This window comes from Trichosurus vulpecula, chromosome 9 (assembly GCF_011100635.1).
Source record: "Trichosurus vulpecula isolate mTriVul1 chromosome 9, mTriVul1.pri, whole genome shotgun sequence".
In the NCBI taxonomy this organism is placed as follows: domain Eukaryota; kingdom Metazoa; phylum Chordata; class Mammalia; order Diprotodontia; family Phalangeridae; genus Trichosurus; species Trichosurus vulpecula.
Window position 1 is genome coordinate 13040333 of NC_050581.1, and position 20688 is coordinate 13061020.

At 43.1% G+C, this 20688-nt stretch overlaps 1 protein-coding gene across 1 annotated transcript; it reads left to right on the top strand.

Annotated features, from left to right (window-relative positions):
- Positions 1–8165: 8165 nt before the first annotated feature.
- On the top strand, positions 8166–20635 carry CCDC78 (coiled-coil domain containing 78). The gene is made up of 14 exons (XM_036738330.1): positions 8166–8234; positions 8898–8984; positions 9418–9597; positions 10702–10887; positions 11536–11589; positions 12371–12459; positions 12993–13065; positions 13793–13918; positions 14428–14642; positions 14963–15137; positions 16042–16085; positions 17540–17600; positions 19861–19961; positions 20581–20635. The coding sequence occupies exons 1-14, from the start codon at positions 8166–8168 to the stop codon at positions 20633–20635; spliced, it is 1515 nt and encodes a 504-aa protein (XP_036594225.1).
- Positions 20636–20688: the final 53 nt, after the last annotated feature.

The following is a 20688-nucleotide window of genomic DNA, read 5'->3' on the forward strand; positions in this document are numbered from 1 at the left end:
GGTTTCAGCCTGGGTTTCAGGACACCTAAGTTTCAGTCTTACTCCTGGACTATCACTATGGACATATGACTGTGCCAACAGAGAGCAAAGTCTTGACAGGTTCTACCATGATAGAAGAACTTTAAATATGGAGCTAGGACCAGACTATATCTGCTTTCTAAGGACCAGTTAAACATGGGGAGGCTTCATCAACAGTCAGCTGACCACTTGGTGATAAATTCTTTTGGACGTGGCAATAGATGAAATAAAAATATAAAATGACCCTTAGTCCTATATGACCAGTTTAGCACTTCTGCAGTGATAGTAGCAGAGAGACAGAAAAGGGGGAAGAGGATGCTAAGTTAAATCACACTCTTTAGACTGTGAACATCAAATGTGAGATAACTAAATCAGAAAACAAAAGGAAGTTGCCACTAAATGGAAAGGTGGCTCACAGTTTCTTCTCTGGGGCCTAAAATAAAGAAATTGGCAGAGTCTATGGGGTTGTTTTTTTTTTTTAATAATTTGTCTAGAGACAAGAAGAAACATCAATTCATGGGACATTTGCTTATCTTATATGGCAGTGCTCAAGCTAAACATTTGAAATATGACAGCCATGAAGATAAATGAGAAGATGGAGAAATTCTACAAGACACTTGTTAAAATCAGGACCCTCCAAATTAAATCAATATATATTTTAATAGTAACTTCAGCATAAAGATGGGCTTAGGGAAGGATGGCAAAGAATTGTAAAACATGGTATAAGAATAAAAAATGAGAAGCATTTAAGACTTATAGACTATATGGAAATGTCCATAGATAATGAATATATCATCTTCAAAAAGAAGTGGGAGGCACTGAGCCTTGCAAGAATCACAAAAAAAAAGAAATTAATCATATTTCAACAGACAAGAAATAACTGGGTACTGATGTGGGAGTCATTTCCAAATTAACTGTCAGGGTACAGTTACCAAATTATTAAAGCAAAGATCAAAATTAGAATAAAGAACAAAAATGAACATGCAGTGGAGGCTACCTCAATTTGACCTATTTAAAGAAGTTGATGAAAAAAAATAAGAAAATGGATTTTTAAAAAACAATTATAAAGACCATTACAATTTCTTAAGAAAATTTAACCAGCGTGACTTAATTGCCACAAAGGAGAGCTCAAAAGAACCTAGAAACTGCCTCAACTAGCAAATACTGTATCTCTTTGCCAAGTGATATGGTCCCCAAGATAACACTAGTTTAGAATATAAACATTTATAAAATCCTATAGAGGAAAATGGTGGCAAATTACAAAGGTACATAAAACAGTGAGTAGCTATGGAGGGAAACAAATGTTTACAGGGACTTAAATAAGCCAGATCATCCTGAAAGCATTTAAGTATGAAATTAGAAAGAAAAATAACATGAAAAATGGAAAGGGTGAGTCAAGATTACTAAAACAGTAACAATGCTTTCCTCCTGTCTTCTCCATCAGATTCCCTCCACTATCATTTCCTCCCTTACCCTCTAATCTTTAATCTCTCCCCATAGCTACTGTTTCCTTCCCTACCTAGAAACACACTCAAGTCTCTCCATTCTTTAAAAGAAAAAATCCTTACTAGATCCAGCCATTTCTGCTAGCTAGTTTGAGAGTGAGAGAGAGAGAGAGAGAGATAGAAATTCAACTGAAACTACCCTTTTCAAGGTTAACATAATCTGTCAAACCTAATGGCTTTTTCTCCATTCTTGTCCTTCTTGATGTCTCTGTAGTATCTGATACTCGCAAACACCCTCTTCTCTGACAGGTTTCAGGATGCTGCTCTCTTGGTTCTCTTCCTACATGTCTAACTGCTTCTTCTCAGTCTACTTGAGTGGTTCATCATATCACACTCTCTAAATGTGGGTATAGCCTAAGGCTCTGTCCTGAGCCCTTTTCTCTTTTTTCTATATTTCACTTGGTGACTTCATTAGGTCCTATGAACAAATGATAATCTCTGTGAAGATGATACCTACATCTATTTTTCCAACCTTAGCTCTAACCTGAGCTCCTGTCTTGCAACACTACCTGCCTATTGGACATTTCAAAGTAGATGGCCCATAGGAATCTTGAGTTCAACATGTATGAAATAGAATTTATCTTTCCTCGAAAACTCTTCCAAAGCTTTCTTATTTCTGTCAAGGGCAGCATCTTCCTTCCAGAATCCCAGATTTACAATCTTGTCATCCTAGAGTCCTCAGTCTCACCCCACATATTCAATCAGTACCCAAATCTTGTCATATCTATCTCTATATCTCTAAATATGTCCCCTTTTCTCTACTCACACAGCTACCACCCCAACTCAACATTCATTCCATTTGCTTTCTATTGCAATTGCCTTCCAATTGGCTCCCTGCCTTCGGTCTTGCCCTGACTCCAATCTATGCTGCCACCAAGGTAATTTTCCAAAAGCACATGTCTGACCATGTCACAACCTCTATTTCTCTCCCCAGTGAACTCCAATTAACCTCTACTCTTCCAAATAACTCCTTATTACTTCTAGAATTAAATATTAAACTACTTTTTACATTTAAAACTCTTCACAACTTTGCTCCAACATACCATCCAGCTTTATTACACATTATTCCCCTCCATACCATTTTATAGTCCATCCACACTAGCCTTGTTACTAAAACAAAACCCTCCCTCCACCTTTTTTATCTGTACCTTTTACACTGGCTGTGCCACAAGCCTGGAATGCTTTCTCTCCTCACCTCTGCTTCCTTGGGTCTCTAGTTCCTTCAAAGACAAATCAAACTCTACCTTCTGCATGAGGCCTTTCCTGGTTCCCTTAGCTACTAGTCCCTTCCTCTATTTTGTATATGCCTGTTTATGTACTTGTTCTCTCTCCAGATAAAATAAAAGCTCCTTGAGGGCAGGAACAATCTGTATCCTCTGAGCTGAGCACAATGCCTGACCTATAGTAAATGATTGTTAGTTGATTGACAATGAAACCTCACATTTGGATCATAATATCACAGTCCCATATATGAGAGGTAGCATTGTGTAGTAGAAAGAGAAGGCTCAAGAACCCAACTCTGACATTTACTACGTGACCTTGGGCAAGTCACTTAACCTCTCTGAGCCTCAGTTCCCTAATCTGTAAAAGGGGAATAATAATACCTGTAGTAATTACTTCAGAGGGTTGTTGAAAGAGTCAAACAGGAGTTTTTAAATGCTTTGCAAACCTTAAAATACTATATAGGGTGTCCCAAAAGTCTTAGTGCAAAAGGCTTTATGATTTACAATAGCTTAAAACTGCACTAAGACTTTTGGGACACCCTGTATTAATGTCATCATTATATGCCATGAGATAAAGTTGAAAAAGCACCCAAAAGAAAAGAAAAAGAGCAAGAGCTGCTTATATAACAGCAACACCAGGCATGATAGAAATAAGAAGACGTACGCTCGCAGCAACATAATTTTGAAAAGCACCAAGATCAATTGTCAAGATACATGAGAAGACCATCAAACATTTCAAAAGAACACAGGCTTCATTTGTTTAAAGCAAGTGGAAAAATATAAACTGCTGACTCATATGCCACTTTCCCATCTCTAGAAAATCTTTATAAGAATAATCGACAAAAAGACAGCTCCGAAAGACTCATGATGGAAAAGGCTATGCACATCCAGAGAAAGAATTACGGGCGTCTGAATGCAGGTTGAGGCAAACTATTTCCTCTCTTTTTTATCCTTCTTTTTTGGTTTCATTTCTCCTTTCTCATGATTCATTCCATTGGTTATAATTCTTCTTTACAACCAGACTATTATGTAAATAAGTTCAATGAGAAGGTATATGTAGAAACCTATATTGGATTACATGCTATCTTGGGGGGGAGAGGGGGGAGGAGAGGGAGGAAGAGAAAATTTGGAACTCAAAAACTTGTGGAACTGAGTGTTGTAAACTAAAAATAAAAAATAAATTTAAGAAAAAGGAAAAAAAGAATAATCAATAAATGTTATCAAGGGCATAATGGAGGCATGAAAAAAAGATCTTCTCCAACAGACCAAACTTTTGCAGTCACAACTGACCAAAATATCTAAAGAATACAAGATCCCCACAGTGTTATTCCTTGTTGACTATAAAGAAGAATTTATTTCACCTCAAAGTCTCTCCTTGGACAAGTCGTATCCCATGCATACATTTATAATCCTACAACTTCCTTGAAAATGTATTGACAGAGATTACTTTGTTTGATGAGCCTCTTTATTCATATCAAGTAAAGCACAAAACTAGGAGGCAAATGTTTGTCAAAGCTGCTTGCCATCTTCACGGAGGCTGTCCAGTGCAGAGTCTAAATGAAAGGATTCCTTATAAAAGGTGAGGGCCTCCAGGTACCCATGTTTACTGATGACTGAGCTGATTGCACCAAGCACTGGAATACTTCAGTCTCCTAAATGAGATCTAGACTCACGAAAAAGAATTTAACCTAACTAGCCACACAGGAAAAACCAAGAAGATAAAAGATGTCGATTATCTACCAATCAGACTGGTAAATGTTGGAGGAGCTGTGAAAAGACAAGAGCGTAAGACAAACTGGAGATGCATTTTTGGGGGAGCTATAAATTAGCCTAAATGTTCTGGAAAACAATTTGGAAATATATGAGAAAAGTCACCAAACTATACATACCCTTTGACCCAGTAATACCACTACAAGGCAAATATCCCAAGAAGGTCAAAGACAGAGACAAGGATCCTCAAATAATATTTATAGCAACACTTTTTTTTTATGACAGCAAGGAACTAGAAGCGAAGTGGATGCCTAGTAACTCTAGAATGGTAGAATAAATTGTCACATGAATGAAATGGATGGAATATTATTGTAATAAGAAACCACAAAATGAAAAATTCAGAGAAACTTGGAAAGCCTTATGCATACTGAGTAAGTAGAACCAGGTGAATAATTTGCATAGCAATGTAAAGAAAAGTAACATTGAAAGACATGAGAACTCTGATAAATATGGTGACCAACCACAATTGCAAAGGGCAAAGAGAGAAACAGGCCTTCTATCTCTGCTGGAGAGATAGCAGACTGAAGGTGTGCTGTCACACATGGCCAATGTGTTGGTGTGTTTGGTTACAATTAAGGATTGTATTGTTGGGAGGAGTGGGGTAGATGGGGAGTCATTGGGAAGTAACTATGCTATAGAAAGAAAAAAGAGCATCAATAAAACATCTAAGTGCCTATTGTCCTATGAAGTTGCCTTATATCTCACAGAGCTAGTCCAGAAATACATTCATCTTGGAAAGACATAAACTGATAAGCAATGAACTGGGCTAAGAATCAAACAGAAGAGGAGAGTTGGCTGGATTACCTCTGAGAAATTGTTTAGTGCTTTTAACAACACTCCAGCCAAAAACAAAAACAAAAACCAGAAACCAAGAGAAACATTTAAAAATGAAACACTAACAGATGTATTTATTGTCCTCTCTAAAACCAAGGCCCATCAATATTTTTCCAATAATGCTGTATGGTTGTCATGGAATTCCACAGTCTCCAATTAAACATGAGAGTTACCCAAAGGGCAATACAGAAACATGTGGTAGGCATGAGTGGGCTGCAACATATGACCAAGGAAGAATGATAAGGAAGAGAATAAAGGATGTCATCAGAGAGCTCTATGCCCAGAAAAGGGAGTGAGCTAGTCATGTGACAAGAGCAAAGTATAAGGAACGGAATATCCCAAGTACATGGTCCAAATTATCAAGAGGTCTGGAGGAAGGCCCTCAGCATGTTGAGTGAAACCCCTATGGAGGATTTACAGTCAATAAGCATTGATTAAGCACTTACTATGTGCCGAGTATTATACTAAATGCTGGGGATGTGAAGAAAAGCAAAAAACAGTCCCTGCCCTCAGGGAGCTCACAGTCTTCATGGAGAAGTCAACATTCAAACAACTATGTACAAATAAGATAAACTGGAGATAATCCACTGAGGAAAGGTACTAGCATTACTGATTGGGAAAAACTCCTTGTAGAAGGTAGGATTTTAGCTGGGTCTTGAATGAAGTCCAAGAAAAGGCTTGCACTAGTGGTTACACTATGAACCACTGCTTTGATGAGCTCATGAATCTATGGAATGATCAAATTATCCCACCATAGGCACTTAATAACTATTTATGATGCAGAACAGAATATTTATATGAGAAAGAATCTTACTATTGTGCAGTGGAAAGAGGCTTGGAACCCCTAATTTCCAAGTCCCCACTAACCCACTGTGTGACCTTAGGCAAATCACTTTTTCTCTGAGCCTCAATATTCCTGTCTATCCAAACGAGGGATTTGGGTGATGTTCTATGGTTCACCCTTCCCTCTTCCTTTTTATAGAAGAGGAAACTCAGGCTAAGAGACACTGTGACTTGCCCATAGTTCACAAACACACATGTGTACACAATATATTGACACAGTCCTCCTTTAGGCATCTTCTGGCATGTTGGTAACATGACACCCATGGGGAGTTTCATCATGTGACAAAGATACTGGCAACAGTTCCCCCTAGCAACTGGCAGGTGTTGGTAGTAATCCTAGGTGTGACTAAGTGGGGAAGTGGCTTTCCTTCTGCATATTTCCTCTGTTCCTCTCGACCAAGCTCTACTCATGAACCAAAAAGGCAAGAACTACCCAGTGGGCCCAGCCACCACAGCACAACAGCTAGCAGGCAAGCAAGTGAGTCCCTGCCCATCCCTGGGGGTAGGAGCCCATCGACCAGACCCACCACCCTCCCCTTCCTTTCAAGCCTTTTGTCCCACACTAACCCGGGAAGTTGAGAAGGAACAGGAGCGTTTCTGCTCCAATTCACAGATTTTGGGAAGTATGAGGTAATGGAGTGTTGGATTCATAACCACAAGCCCTGGGTTCCAATCCCTGTGGCTGTGTGACTGTTGGAGTCACAGCCTCTTGGGGGTTTAGTTTCTAGATCTACAAAATGAGGGAGGAATGTGTAGATTTGATGATCTCTAAGATCTAAGGGATCTCTAAGATCCCTTCTAGTTTTAATACTTTGTGATTCTGAATCAGGACCCTAGAGAGGGACAGGGTTGCAAAGTAGAAATGTGTGTCCATCATCAACTGACTAGATGAATGATTGAGGGAGAGGGGCATAAAGTCACCAGAGCTGAGATTGACAGAGAGTATGAGGAAGAGGCTTGGGGAAGATCTCTAATTTTCCAGGCTGGATATGGCCCATTCCTTCAGGCCCTTTGTTCCACAAGAATTCCTGCCCTATGGCCCCTCTATGGGGTGGTTTGAGGAAAGCCAGGAGAGAAGGAGGTGCCTATTCAGCTCCCGTGTGACCAGGTTGAGAAGAGTGTGTTGCTATGGTTAAAATAAGGTTTGGGGATGATCCACGTTTTTCAGTTCTCCAGATCTTTCTCCTACACCCATAATGGCGGGCTGGAGGATTTTCATTGGCATTTACTGAGTTCCAGCACCTAAGTTTCCTTGGGATGAAGGGAATTGGAAGGGGGTGGAGGTGGGGGTTCTAGAGAAATGTGGAGAATGTGGAGAACTGATAGTTCAGCAGAGATGACACAAATGAATAATGCCCTAGCGCTTTTCTTTTGTCTCTAGAATTGTAGGACACCAGAGGTCAGCACTGCAAGGTAACTTAAAAACCATCTTGTTCAACCTCATTTTTCAAAGAAGAAAATAGGTCCAACGAAGGGAAGGGACTTGCCCAGGGTCCCACAGCTAGTTAGTGGCACAGCTGGGACTAATTACAGTACCTAATTCCCAGGGCAGGGCTTTTTCTTCTCTAAGACCTCATCAAAGTGGTATGGAACACATATGGTAAGGGGGGCCCCTAAACCATACATAAGAATCCCTGTGGGTCACATATTGACTTAGTTTTACAATGTACATTAATATTATCTGTCTTCTTGTATTATTATTTATTTTGTTAAATATCTCCCAATTGCATTTTAATCTAGTTCTGTATCTGACAGCTCTGTTATGATTGAAGAAGTGGACTGACAAACAGTCCCCACTGTCTGGTTGGTCAGAAGGTGGTGGAGAAGGGGGTAGGTGGAGGGAGGGAAGAGAGAGATTATCTAAGGTTAGTGCACCCAATTGCCCCTTCTGCTTGCTGGCCTAGGTCCAGCTGCTGCAACGGAGCCATCAGCAGCCAGGAAGGCTTAGTGAGGGGAGCTCCATGACACTATAATGCAGACGACCAACTCCAAGACTAACCTATCCACCCAGCTGGTGCTGAGTGAGGAACAGAAGCTACAGGTGATCCCTGCAGGGGTCAGGGAGGGCATGATTACAAGAGTACTAAGGGAAGCAAGATAACGATGTAAGTTCATCTTCCATTGCAAGATCCTAACAGGAAAAAGTTCAGGCCCCTTGGTTGGCCATTCAAGGCCCTCTTTAGCCTGCCTCACACACCTTTTGCTACAGTCTCTCTCCTCAATGTTCTTGAAAATGCGTATCCCCACCTCACTGCCTTTACTTACATCATTTCCCTTGACTGAAATGCCTGCCCTCTTCTCTACTCAGCCCTGACCCACTCTTTCAGCCCTGAGCATCCCATGAATTGAGAGTGATCTTATCTTCCTCTAAACTTCTAATTCTCCTATTGTCTATAATCCTCGTTCGGCATTTGCCATATTCTCACAGTATATATGTTCGTGTGAGTTTTGTCTCCTCCTTTAAGCTCTGAGCTCCCCAAAGATAGGGACTTAGGTCCCCAGAATATGAACTCCCCAAGTACAGAGCCTAGGTCTGTTCCTTGTTTGTCCCTGTAACCATGTGCAGCACAGGACTAAGCACAAAGGAGCCAGTGGGCTCCCCATTTCCCACAAAGTATGGGAAGCTACACAAATGATCTTTCCCCCAAGAAATTTAGGACTCGAGCAGCCTCATGACGCACCTTCCTCACCCCCTTCCCACCAGATTCATAAGGAACTCATCGACCTCCAAATTGAAACCAATCGCTTGAGGGAGCAATGTGAGAACGAGAGCTTTGAGCTGAAGTGTGAGGTGCCTGTGTCTGTGCATATTTGTGTGTATCTATGTCTCTGTGATACCCACTTCCCCATCCTTCTCTAGGACTGGAAACAGGGATTTGACACAGAGTTCCCAGTTAGTAAAATGGCAAGCAAGGGAAAGCCCAATTCACACTATGCTAATCTTCATCCCCACCAAGATAACCCTTGGCAGTTATGTTGTCCCCATTTTACAGGTGAGAAAATGAATGAGTTTGCCTAACATGCCCAAGGTTGCATAGAGTAAGAAGTAAAACCCAATTCTCCTAACTCCCAGCTTAGAGCTTCTTCCATGGAACTGCTACCAGTCACCCTCCTGGGTGATCTTGGGACCTTGGATGGGGAGAAGGATAGGATGGGGTTTCAGTTGAAGATGGGGAAGAATAGGGCCACTGCTGCCCTTTCACTGTGGCCCTGCTCCTCTACAGATTCTAACACTGGAGAGCAGAGTCCTAGAGCTGGAACTGACTGGGGAGAGAGCTGGCCATGAGCAGGCAGGGCTGGCAGAGCAGCTAAAGCTACTGGAAGGCAAGCATCAGGAGCTGTCAGATGCTTACATCAGCCTGAAGAACAACTACCAGACCCTGGCCAAGCAACATGAACCTGAGGTGAGGGTTCAAGAAGTCAGGTGGGAATCCTGGGCTTCCTCCTTGGTTTTCTACCCAGCTCTTAGAGGCTTAATTCATTTTGGGTCTGCCCCATGAATTCAGCCTCCTCTGAGCTGCCCTGTCCTGTCCCCAAAGAGCCAGAGTAGGCTATGGAGCAAAGAGGCTCAGGTAATGGCTGTTTCTTCCCTATCTCTACTCCTAGAATAGGACCCACTTGACAGGGTCCTCCCTTAGCCCTGAGGAATTCACTGGGCACACTGTTCATAGCTTCCCTGCCCACCTCTGTTCCACCTCTTCTGGGTCTCTTGCTGTAAGGCTTACAGTGTTTTATCCATGTTGTTTCATTTGTTCTTCCTAACTCTGTGAAGCAGTTGCCATTATCATTATCTCCACTTGGCAGATTAGAAAACTGATGCTGAGAGGGAGTTTAAACAGTAATGTCTTCTAATTCAGGTCTCCCTGACTCCAAGTACAATACTCTTATGTGCTCTGCCATCTAATTGCCTGAGTACTCCTCGATGAGAGGAAGAAACCTAGGGACCTGAGTTCTAGTCCTTACTCCACTACTTAATTTCTATGTGACCTTGAACAGATCACTTCCCATCTCTGAATGTCACTTTCCTCTTCTGTAAACTGAGAGGACGGACTAGACTTTAAGGACTCTCTCAGCTCTAACACTATAATCTGAGCTTCCCTGATCACAAAGACACAAATGGTCTAATTTCAAATATGTAACATACTCACATGATTGGGACAGTGAGAAGGGAGAGAAATGTAACTTAACTTACTAATTTTTTTAACACAATATCCTTCCCACCTCCATGTCCTTTCCCAAAAAGTTACAATCAAGTTGGCCTGGCCCTTTGGGAAAATACCTTCTGCATTCATCATACTGGCAAAGATGGTATTCGATTTGAGTACCTCAAAACCCTTCTAGGTCAAAGGACTGGTCCTGCTCCATCAGCCTATGTGGAAGCTGAGACCCAAAGAATAAACACCCATCCTTGGCCCCAGAACGCAGGGAGGAGCACTGTCCTGAGCGCTGAGCACAAGACCAAGAATTGGGGTAGAATACAGGACTTTCTTTCCCTTGGTGTCCTGCAGGTGCTCCGGAGTGAGGAGCCAAGCCTAGAGCTGTTTCCCACGTCTAAGAAAAAACATTCTTTCCCAGTCCAGACAAAACCATCATCTTCTTCCCAACCCTCAGAGCTTGGGGTAGCTGCTGAGACAGCTGCCAGGCCAGAGAGGATCAGATCTTTGGTACAAGGGTTTACTCACCAGAAGCTCAAGGTGGGCTATCCCAAAAGGTCTCTTAGAACCACTGAATGAGAGTTTCCATTGAAGACAGATCCCTAAACCAGGCATGCTAGGAATTGGGGGGGGGGGGAGAATTAATAATAGTAGCTAGAATTTGCATAGTGCCTTAAGGTCTGCAAAGCGCTTTACATGTGCTATCTCATTTGATCCCCACAACAACCCTGTGAGAATATGGATTATTATTATCCCCATCTTACAGATGAGAAAACTGAGGCTCAAAGAGGCTACATTATTTGTCCAGTGTGACATAGCTAGTAAATTTCTTAAAGTAGAATTTGAACTCAAGTCTTCCAGCAGTCTATTCATTGCAGCACCTAGCACTTCTAAAAGTCACTGCCCCTACCCTCACTCAAGCAGCTAGTTGGTTGGGAGTTGCAGGAAGAGGAAAATTTACTACAACATTTGACAGGCAACATATCTGGGCAAATGAGCATAAGTTTCCTAAAAGCATATAGAGAATAAGGAAGTGGGCTAGAATTTAATCTGGAACAACTTCCTGAAGGAGGAGGATTTTGAACAGGTGTTTGGGAGGGTGAGGACATAGATTAATAGCTAAGACCATGGAAGCAGCTGTTCCACCACAGCTAGATATCTTTCACTAGCCTTTCCCACTATCTTCAGATAGAAGACATCATTGCCTCTGAACAGGAGCAGAAGAAAATGGAGAAGGTAAGTGTAACGGGCCCAGGTTCCCCTCTAGTCCCCTTTGGGGAAGACAAGGAAAGAATCTGAGCTTCTCTGGTCACAAAGACACAAACAATTTTAAATATATGAAATACTCACAAGATTGGGATAGTAAGAAGGGAGAGAAATGTAACTTAACTTGCTAATTTTTTTTAACACAATATCCTTCCCACCTCCATGTCCTTTCCCAAAAAATTACAATCAAGTCAGCCTGGGCCTTTGGGAGAATACTTTCTGCATTCATAATACTAGCAAATATGGTATACCTGTCCCCAGGGAAGATCACAGTGTAGTCAAGTTGATGATCAAGAATGTTTTAATGAGTTCCAAACACTCTATATCTGGGGAGCAAAGGACTGACCCAGGAGCATATCCCAAAAGAGAAGTGAGTTTGGGAAACCATTACCTAATGCTTGGGTGGGTCCCTGAGTCCCTAGCAGCACTATGCTCCCAAACACTTTTCTCAGAATGGCCCAGTAGTCTCCGGACCAGTCTTCAGGGCTCTAAAAATTGGACTAGAAGAATGTAGGTCTGGGTGTATGACCTACAATATGCCAAGTAAGGCCTAGTTATAAGATGCCCACTTCTAATATGCAACCTGAAGCTGATTTATGACAGCTTCTAACAAGCCAAATTTATGCCAACTTTGAACACGTCATCAAGTATAAATGAATATATAACTAGAAGCAAGGCAGTAGCCAATGACTGGGAGCAAGAATTGTCTCACTATGGTCTTTATCACCTGTATCTCTCTTCCTGGGGATGGCCACAGTTGCTGGCTAGCCAAGAGTACATTCAGGAAGAGATGGAAAAGATGAAGCTACTGCAAAAGACCCATCAGGAGAAGCTGGAGGAGAGAGTGTGAGTGGTCAGACCAGCATGGGGGGAGGGGGTAGCCTTTGAGTTCCAGTATGAAACAGATTATTTTGAAAGGGAATAAAAAAATCACTCTACTTCATTAGTCTACAGAGCGGTACACTTTTTTAAAATTCATTTTTTTTAGTTTACAACACTCAGTTCCACAAGTTTTTGAGTTCCAAATTTTCTCTCCCTGCCTCTCCCCCCCTCCTCCCCCAAAAGGGCATGTAATTTGACATAGGTTCTACATATACCTTCGCATTAAACTTATTTACATAATAGTCAAGTTGTAAAGGAGAATTATAACCAATGGAATAAATCATGAGAAAGAAGAAATGAAACCAAAAAAGAAAGGGAAAAGAAAAAGAGCAAATAGTTTGCCTCAATCTGCATTGAGACTCCATAATTCTTTCTCTGGATGTGCATAGCTTTTTCCCCCCTCACGAGTCTTTCGGAGCTGTCTTTGAACCTTGCATTGATGAGAAGAGCCAAGTCTATCCTGCCATGAGCCATGTTTGCCTTCTCTATGTCTTCAGGGCAGTGCTGGGAAAAGAACTCCAGGATGCCAAACAGGAGATCCGTGGCACACAGCATAAGATGGATGAACAGGCCAGTAATTACTTTTTTCCTAGTGACCTTTCACAGGATGGATCAGAGAGCATTTAGAACTGAAAGAAGCTTTAGTGATTTTAAAAAATCTAATCCCATCATTTTACAAACGAGGAACCTAAGGCCCAGGCAGGGAAATGGGCTTGCCCATTGTCACACAGTAGTAGAACCATGATTCAAACCCAGATCTTGGGGCAGCTAGGTGGCACAGTGAGTAGAACACCAGACCTGGAGTCAGGTGGACCTGAATTCAAATCCAACCTCAGACACTTGACACACTTACTAGCTAGGTGACCCCAAGGTCATTTAAGTCACTTAACCCCAATTGCCCTGCCTTCCTGTCTCTCAAAAAAAAAAAAAGAACACAAACCCAGATGTTGTGACTCCAATTTCTGTACACAATGATTGGGCAATAGGAAGCTGGGGTCTATCACTGAGAGTGGGTGTTACATGGGGACTGGGCAGGTGACTGTGCTGGCCATTAATCCCAGACATTTCTCTGAGTTCTGAAAACCAGTGTCTTACGTATATACATATATATATATATATATATATATATACACACACACACACACATATATGTACATATATATATTTAATATGCAAACTAGTTTGAGCTATGGCCCAGAAAGCCATGTAGATAAGGGGTTGGGAAGGAGGACCTTGGCAAGTACCATGTTACCCTCAAGCCCCTGCCTCCTAACATGTCCTTCTTTACTACCTCCAGGCACTGTCTGCTTCCCAGAAGCAGCTTCAAGAAGTGGAAAAGGAGAATTCCAGACTGCAGCAACAGCTGAAGATGATGAATGAAGAATATCGCACCAGGCTTCTGCACTATGTGAAGAAGATGGCTGTAAGAACATAGAACAATGAGATGGGCAGGAGACTAGATGGGGTCTGGGGGATGTGGACAAGGTTGTTTTCTCATGAGGATTGGGTAGGGAGGTATTAAGGGAGATAAGTATCTGAGTCAATTATGATCCAGGTTGACCCTGTCTATAAGAATCCTGATGATTGGATACTAGATTATCCATTATGAAGTAAAGGGACAATTCTCATAATCAAGGAACAGTTGGGGGTGGTTTGAGGCTGGGTTTTAGAGAATTTCTAGTAGGGTTCATAGTAGGTTCAAGTGGATTGTCTTCCAAGAGTATCACAGGTGAGTTCTGACCATGCCCTCAAGATGATTTTTCTTAGTGAGAACTGCTCCTAAGAGAGCCCTCCCTTAGGCAGTCTTGCAAGCCCCTGGAAGAAGTCTTGTTCTACCAACAGTCCAGTTCAGCAACATTCCCCACTTCCCCTTGGGCTTCTGTGGCCTATTCAACTAGTCATGGTTTCCACTTTTCTGGGGACCATGGACAGTCTTACATGGACAACACTACCCAGGGCCACCAAGGGCCTCAACAGACAGATGCTACAGAGCCAGGAGCCATGAAGAAACTCTTGGATGGAATGCTAAATGACATGCAGGCCTCAAACCGAAGCCGAGAACAACAGCTGGCCAAGGTTGCCCGGAACTACAAGAAGAGGATGGAGAGCCTGATGAAGAGTCATGAGAGCCTACTCAATGCCTACAGGTTCGGTCTTCCAACACATCCCCCTAAATGCACCCAGAGCCCCAACCAGGCCAACCCCCTCAGCTTTCTGTCCCTAATGCCACTTCCACAGGGCAAAGAGTACAAGGTCAAAAGCCTCAATTATTTTTTTCCCCATTTTAGTCCCTTTGTTGGGGTAGGGAGTGAAGGGTGGGGAGCTCCTTGCAAACACAATACAGAGAGCTCACTGGGATAAGCTGGAGTTGGGTAAGAACCAAGTGCAAACAGGGCTACATCTGGATCCTTCTGGGTTTTGATGGGCATCAATCAAAGCAGTGGGTGACAGGGCAAGCCTGGCTTAGGGTCCTGAGAGAGCAGATTAAGGCCCGGGGTGGTCCTGACATGGAACCTGGTCCTCTGGAAGCCTACTTCACCACCAACGAGATTGATCTTCAGTCCAACCTAACCCAAGAGCTCAACAAGCTTCGTGAAGACAAGGCTCAACTGGAGACTCAAATTCAGGAACTGCAGGCCAAGGTAAAGCTCTGAACCACCTTGATCTTGACTGAATCCCATGACACCTCAAAAAGGCTGTAGAGTTTATTTACCCACAGTTATAACAAGGCATCAAATAGAAACCAATGTTCCTGGGCGTCCCATATAATTTTATTTAGCCAATTCAGAAAATCATAGAATGTCAGAGCTGGAACAAAGGATAGAAGTTACTGAAAGGAAAATTCTGACTCATAAGAGGAAAATTTAGTCAGTAGAACTATCCAGACAAAAAAATGGACTACTGAGATAGTGAATTTCCCATTATTGTTCAAATAAAAGTTAGACAATAACCATGTTTGGAAATATTCTAGGTGAAATTCCTGCTCAAGGTATGGGTGAGACTAGACGAACCATGAGATTCCTTCCCACCCTGATATCCTATGATACATGGGACATACATAGCAAGAGTCTAGAAAATCCAAATAGCTTTTTTCAGCCTATACTATAGTTTCATCCTCTTTAGCCAACACAAAAGAAGAATAGAAAGTCTTTTCTTCTCCTTGCCCTTATCCCCCAAGGAAAGGGCTCACATTCATAGATAGATTTATAGTTGGGGGTTGTCTAGTCCAACCCTTTGATTTTACATATAATGAAACTGAGTCCCAGAGAGCACCACACCCAAGGTCACAAAGGTGGCAAGAGGCAGAGCCAGGAATCGAACCTGGACACCAAATCCAGAGCTCATGCCCCTATGCTATGAGTTCATTAAAAGGTAGTCAGGTATCTTTGGGAGATGTTTCTAGTTTTCTGTCCCACAAAACGCCAATGTCAAAGACGTCATACAAGATTGAATGGGTCAACAACCTGAGCCAGAGAGACACTGAAAGAATAGGGAATGGAAGAAAAGAGGTACCACAATTGTTTGTGACTTTCTTGTTTCCCACAGAATGGATCCAACAAAGCCTCTGATTTGGGGACGTCTCTGCCACCGTGAGTGCCCCTGATACGTAGAAGACCAGACGTGCTCCACAGCCCAAAACAGTAGACATGAGTAGGAGTGATAACGGTACCCTTATTTGGGGCTAACAGCCCGAGTTAGGTGCTGACCTTGAAGAGGGGTAAGGAGACAATAAGGGAACAGGACAAGAGATATGTGGGGTAGACCACCCTCTTCCTGACCTCACTCCTCATAGACTTCACCTCTTCTCCTTTTCTAAGTGTGCCCCAGCTTGGGGGACCCCAGGCAGACCCAGAAAGCACTAGGCTCAGTCAAGCAACCTGGGTTCAAATCATGGGTCAGCTACAGCGTGACTATTTGATGGGTCGTGACAATTTTTTTAACTTGAAATTCCTCATCTATCAAATGGAAATATTTGTATTGCCCCTGCTCATTTAGTGGCCCAAATGAGCTATTCGGTATATAATCACTTATTCACGAATTCAGCAAGTATAGATTGAACACTTTCTGTGTGCAAAGCCCTGTCCTTAATGCTGTGTGGATGGGAAGCAACTAATGCTACACCAGTAGGTTAGAGTGGGCATGTTCCTGCCTGAAGTCAAAGGCAGGGGTTTCCTCAAGTGAGCCCAGCTCCCTGCAGGCATTCCACTGACCACCAGAGAGCATCTGTGCAGTAGCAACAAAGCCTTGGAAGCCCAGAAAACACTTTTAAAGAAAGGGCCTTCAGATGGAATCTTATCCAATTGTTCTTGAAGCATGGACCTCTTTTCTACAGTATCCCTGACAAGTGGTCATTTAGCTTCCAGCTTAAATATCTTTAGTGACCACGAATTCATTACTTTTCAGTGAAGTCCATTCCTTTGTGGGACAACTGAAATTTCTAGGAAATTCTTCCTAACAGTATGGTTAAACTAAAATCTGCCTCCCTGTAAGTTTCCTGTAATAAGTGTTGCATTTATTGTGATATACATGCTGGCTACATTCTATAACAACTTCCTGTATTCTCTGTGGTTTTATAGCAATACCTTGGCCATTCTTTTCATCCGAATCATTCTAATCACTCAACACATAGCTTCAGAAGGAGGCTCACAATCCTCATAGCTGCCACCCTGATAGGACACAAAGCATTTCACATTTTCTCCTGTTATCTTCACAACAGCCCTGCGAGTTAGGTTATGTACTATCATTCCCATTTTACAGGTGAAGAACCTGTGCTAAAGCTTGGAGCCTAGAAGTGGCAGAGTTGGGACTTTCCACAGTGCTATAAGTAAAGTGGTCAGATCAAGTGAGGCCCAAGGGTGGCAAGTTCTTGCTCCACCGCAGCAGAGATCTATTATATAACCTTGCAAAGTAGGAGGCATTGAATAGGTGGTGCCAGTTGAAGCCAGAGAATAATCTTCATGTGAGTGCCTTTGCCGGCCTCGTGAGATCAGACACTTACTGGCATTACTACATCTTCCACACATGCCCTTTTCTTCTCTCCTAGGGATGAAGTGGTCTGGGCCAAAATCCAGAAGCAGCTTCAAGAGTTCACCCAAAACACTCAGGTAGATGTTTCAGAGGGAAGCCTCCAGGGCTGATCCAGTTATTTCCTCAGCCTAACAATTTTCCAATCCTCCTGTACTCACCATCCACCATGTAGGAGCCAGTCCAAAGGGTGAAGGAGTTAAGAATTCAGATCAAAGCTGCTTCCTCCCCTTGAGAAAGGACAGAAAAGCTAGGGTTCCCATCCCAGACCCTTAGGCATAAGTCTCACTACCAGCCTGGGATGCCATCCTCTCTCAGGCAGATATGCTAGAGCTATACTTGACCTCCAGTACAGATGATGGGTATGACCTGGCAATAGTTCTGTTATCCCAAGATCAATGCTTATTTCTCTAGTCCTGTTCTGACTGGAGCTAAATGAGAAAGTTTCATAGAATCTTACCATGAGTCCATCTAGCTGTCTTCCTGCTTAAAGCAGGAATCCCCTCTCCTAATAAGCAACCATATTGCCTCTGCTTGTGCACCTCCAATGAAGAGGAGCCCATAAGAGGCCAGTCCATTTCTAGGCAGTTTTTTTAACGGAAGTTCTTTCTTGTATTGAGCCAAAACCTATCTCCAACTTCCCTCTATTGACTCTAGTTCTGCCCAATGAGGCTAAACCGAACAAAATAATCCTTCTTCCCCCTAGGGGCCCTTCAGATTTGTGAAGGTCCTGATTTTATTTGGGATTTGGGAGACCCATTTCCAATAATCTCAAATTTAATTCTAAGTGGTTCATCATTCATTACCCTGCCGAGGTCATTTGCTAAGAAAGGGATGAGCCAAGTTTGATTGGGCAGAAGGCAGAGCAAGAGAAGAAACTGTAGCCCTCTGTGGCCGCCCTGCCAACTGTGAGAAGCCATTCTGTTTTGGGGAGGCCAGTACTTGAATTAACAGTCTGAAGATGGCAGTGCTCTTCCCTGCTAGATAAGACCCTCGCAATAGCATTCTTGCTACCGTTTAGTTGTTCAGTCACATCCGACTCTTCATGTTCCCATGGACTCTACTGTCCATGGGGTTTTCTTGGCAAAGAGTGGTTTGCCATTTCCCTTCCCAGTGGAGTAAGGCAAAGAGAGGTTAAATGACTTGCCCAGGGTTCATGCAGCTAGCGTCTGAGGCCAGATTTCATTTCAAGTGTTCCTGACTCCAGGACCAGGGCTCTATCTGCTGGGCCACCTAGCTGCCCATCAACAGCGTTAGCTATTAGCAAGGTACATTGTAAAAGGACCACCAATAAGCTGGAGTATTCTCACAGCACAAACAGGATGGTGGGGGGGGGAGGTCAAAACCCACTCAACAAGCCATATTAACTGATATGTGCCAACCCCAGAGAGTTCCTGCTCTAAAGGTATTTAAAGCTAATGGTTGAGTGGGGGTTTGGGGGGAAAAGAGAAGGAAGAGGAAGGGGGGGTTGGAGGGAGGGCAAGAGAGGAAAAAGGCGTGTACCTTTTATCCCAAAGGAGCGGTCTGGACCAAGTGCTATAAGAAATCTTGAGGGTGGAGAGATAACTGATTAGCGGGGATTGTTTATAACGGATAGAGACGGGAGAAGGCAGGGCAAGGACAGCAAACAGAAGGTGGTTTAGCCTGGCAGCAATAACAGGCACATGAAAGGGAGTTAACATGAAGTAAAGCTAGAAAGATAAGGTGCAGCCGGTTTGTAAAAGATTTTAAATGTGAACACTAGAAGAAGCAGATTAGGGGAATGAGCACTCAGCTTGAAGTCAGGAAGACCTGTGGTCTGAATCCTAGCTTGGACACTAGTTGTATGACTCTGGAAAGACACAACCTCTCCTAACCTCAAGTTTCCCCATCTGTAAACTAGGGACAACAGCACCTACCTCACAGAGTTGTTGCATCAAATGAGGCAATATGTGCAAAGTGCCCTGCAACCTTAACTTTATTTTGCAATCATAACAAAGATCAGTTGAAGTTATTGTAAACAATTAGCCTAGAAATGAGAAAAAAGCAGAGGACATTACCACTGGCTTCTAATATCTGAAAAACTATCACATGCAAGACAGATTGATTACACAGGGAAGAACTAGGGCTAGTTGGTGAAAGACATAGGACCGAACAACTACAACTATTAAAACATGGAATGGGCTACCTCTTTAGGGAGTGAGTTCCCCATCACAAGCGTTCAAACCCAAGTTGAATGGTCAATTGTCAGGCATGTTGTAGAGGGGGATCTTGCTTTGGACAATTTGCACTAGAGGACCTTTGAGATCCTTTCCATCGTTGACATTCTGTGAGTCTGTTTTATCTCCTTGTTACACTCAGAACGAGCTAGAGAAGGAGAGGAGCCATTTGTGGAGCCGGGCCTTGGTGGCAGAACAACAACTCTCACAACTGCAAGAGTATGTGGACAAACATCTAGGCAGGTGAGCCCAGCATTGTGGCTGTGCAGCTCTGCTGGGATGGCAGGGCCACTCCCCCCACCTTCACAAGCCTCAGACTTTATCACCCCACCTCCCAAAAGCCACCTTCATCATCCCACTTGATAAGGCACAAGATGTAGCTGTTACTCTGGGACCTTGATCTCAGGTTGTTCACTGCACTCAACAGCCCTTCTGTCCCTGCCTCTTCCACATAAACAACAGGGAGTAACAACCGTTCTTTCAAAATACCGCACAACCAGTAGCCTAGGGCTAGCCACATCAAAACCAAGACCCAGACCTACTAGGGATTGTGTGTTCTCTCCCCCTTACCCTTCCCTGCTTCTCCTGGCAGAAGCAGAAAAGAGTATCCTGGTGGTGAGCACATTGTTACCTGGAAATCCAAAGTCACCTAAGAACTAGGATGATACCATTGGGATAGCTGGTAATCTCAGCACCAACAAAAGGAAAATTCGAATGGTCAGATCTGGCAATATTCAGTGGCCTAATTAATCCCTGAGCAAAAATGGCCCCGTGAGTGAAGGTTCAGAGCTCCCAGGCAGGGATTCAAAGGGATCTTGACCTGACCTAGAGCAAAACTGTCTTCCCTGGACCCTCTCTACAGGTACAAGCAGGAGATCCTGAGGCTGAGGAAGCTTCTGGGGAATGAGTCCTCATAGGCGGCTGAAGCCAGTTTCCTTAAATCCCCAGAGCTAAAGCATCACCAACCACT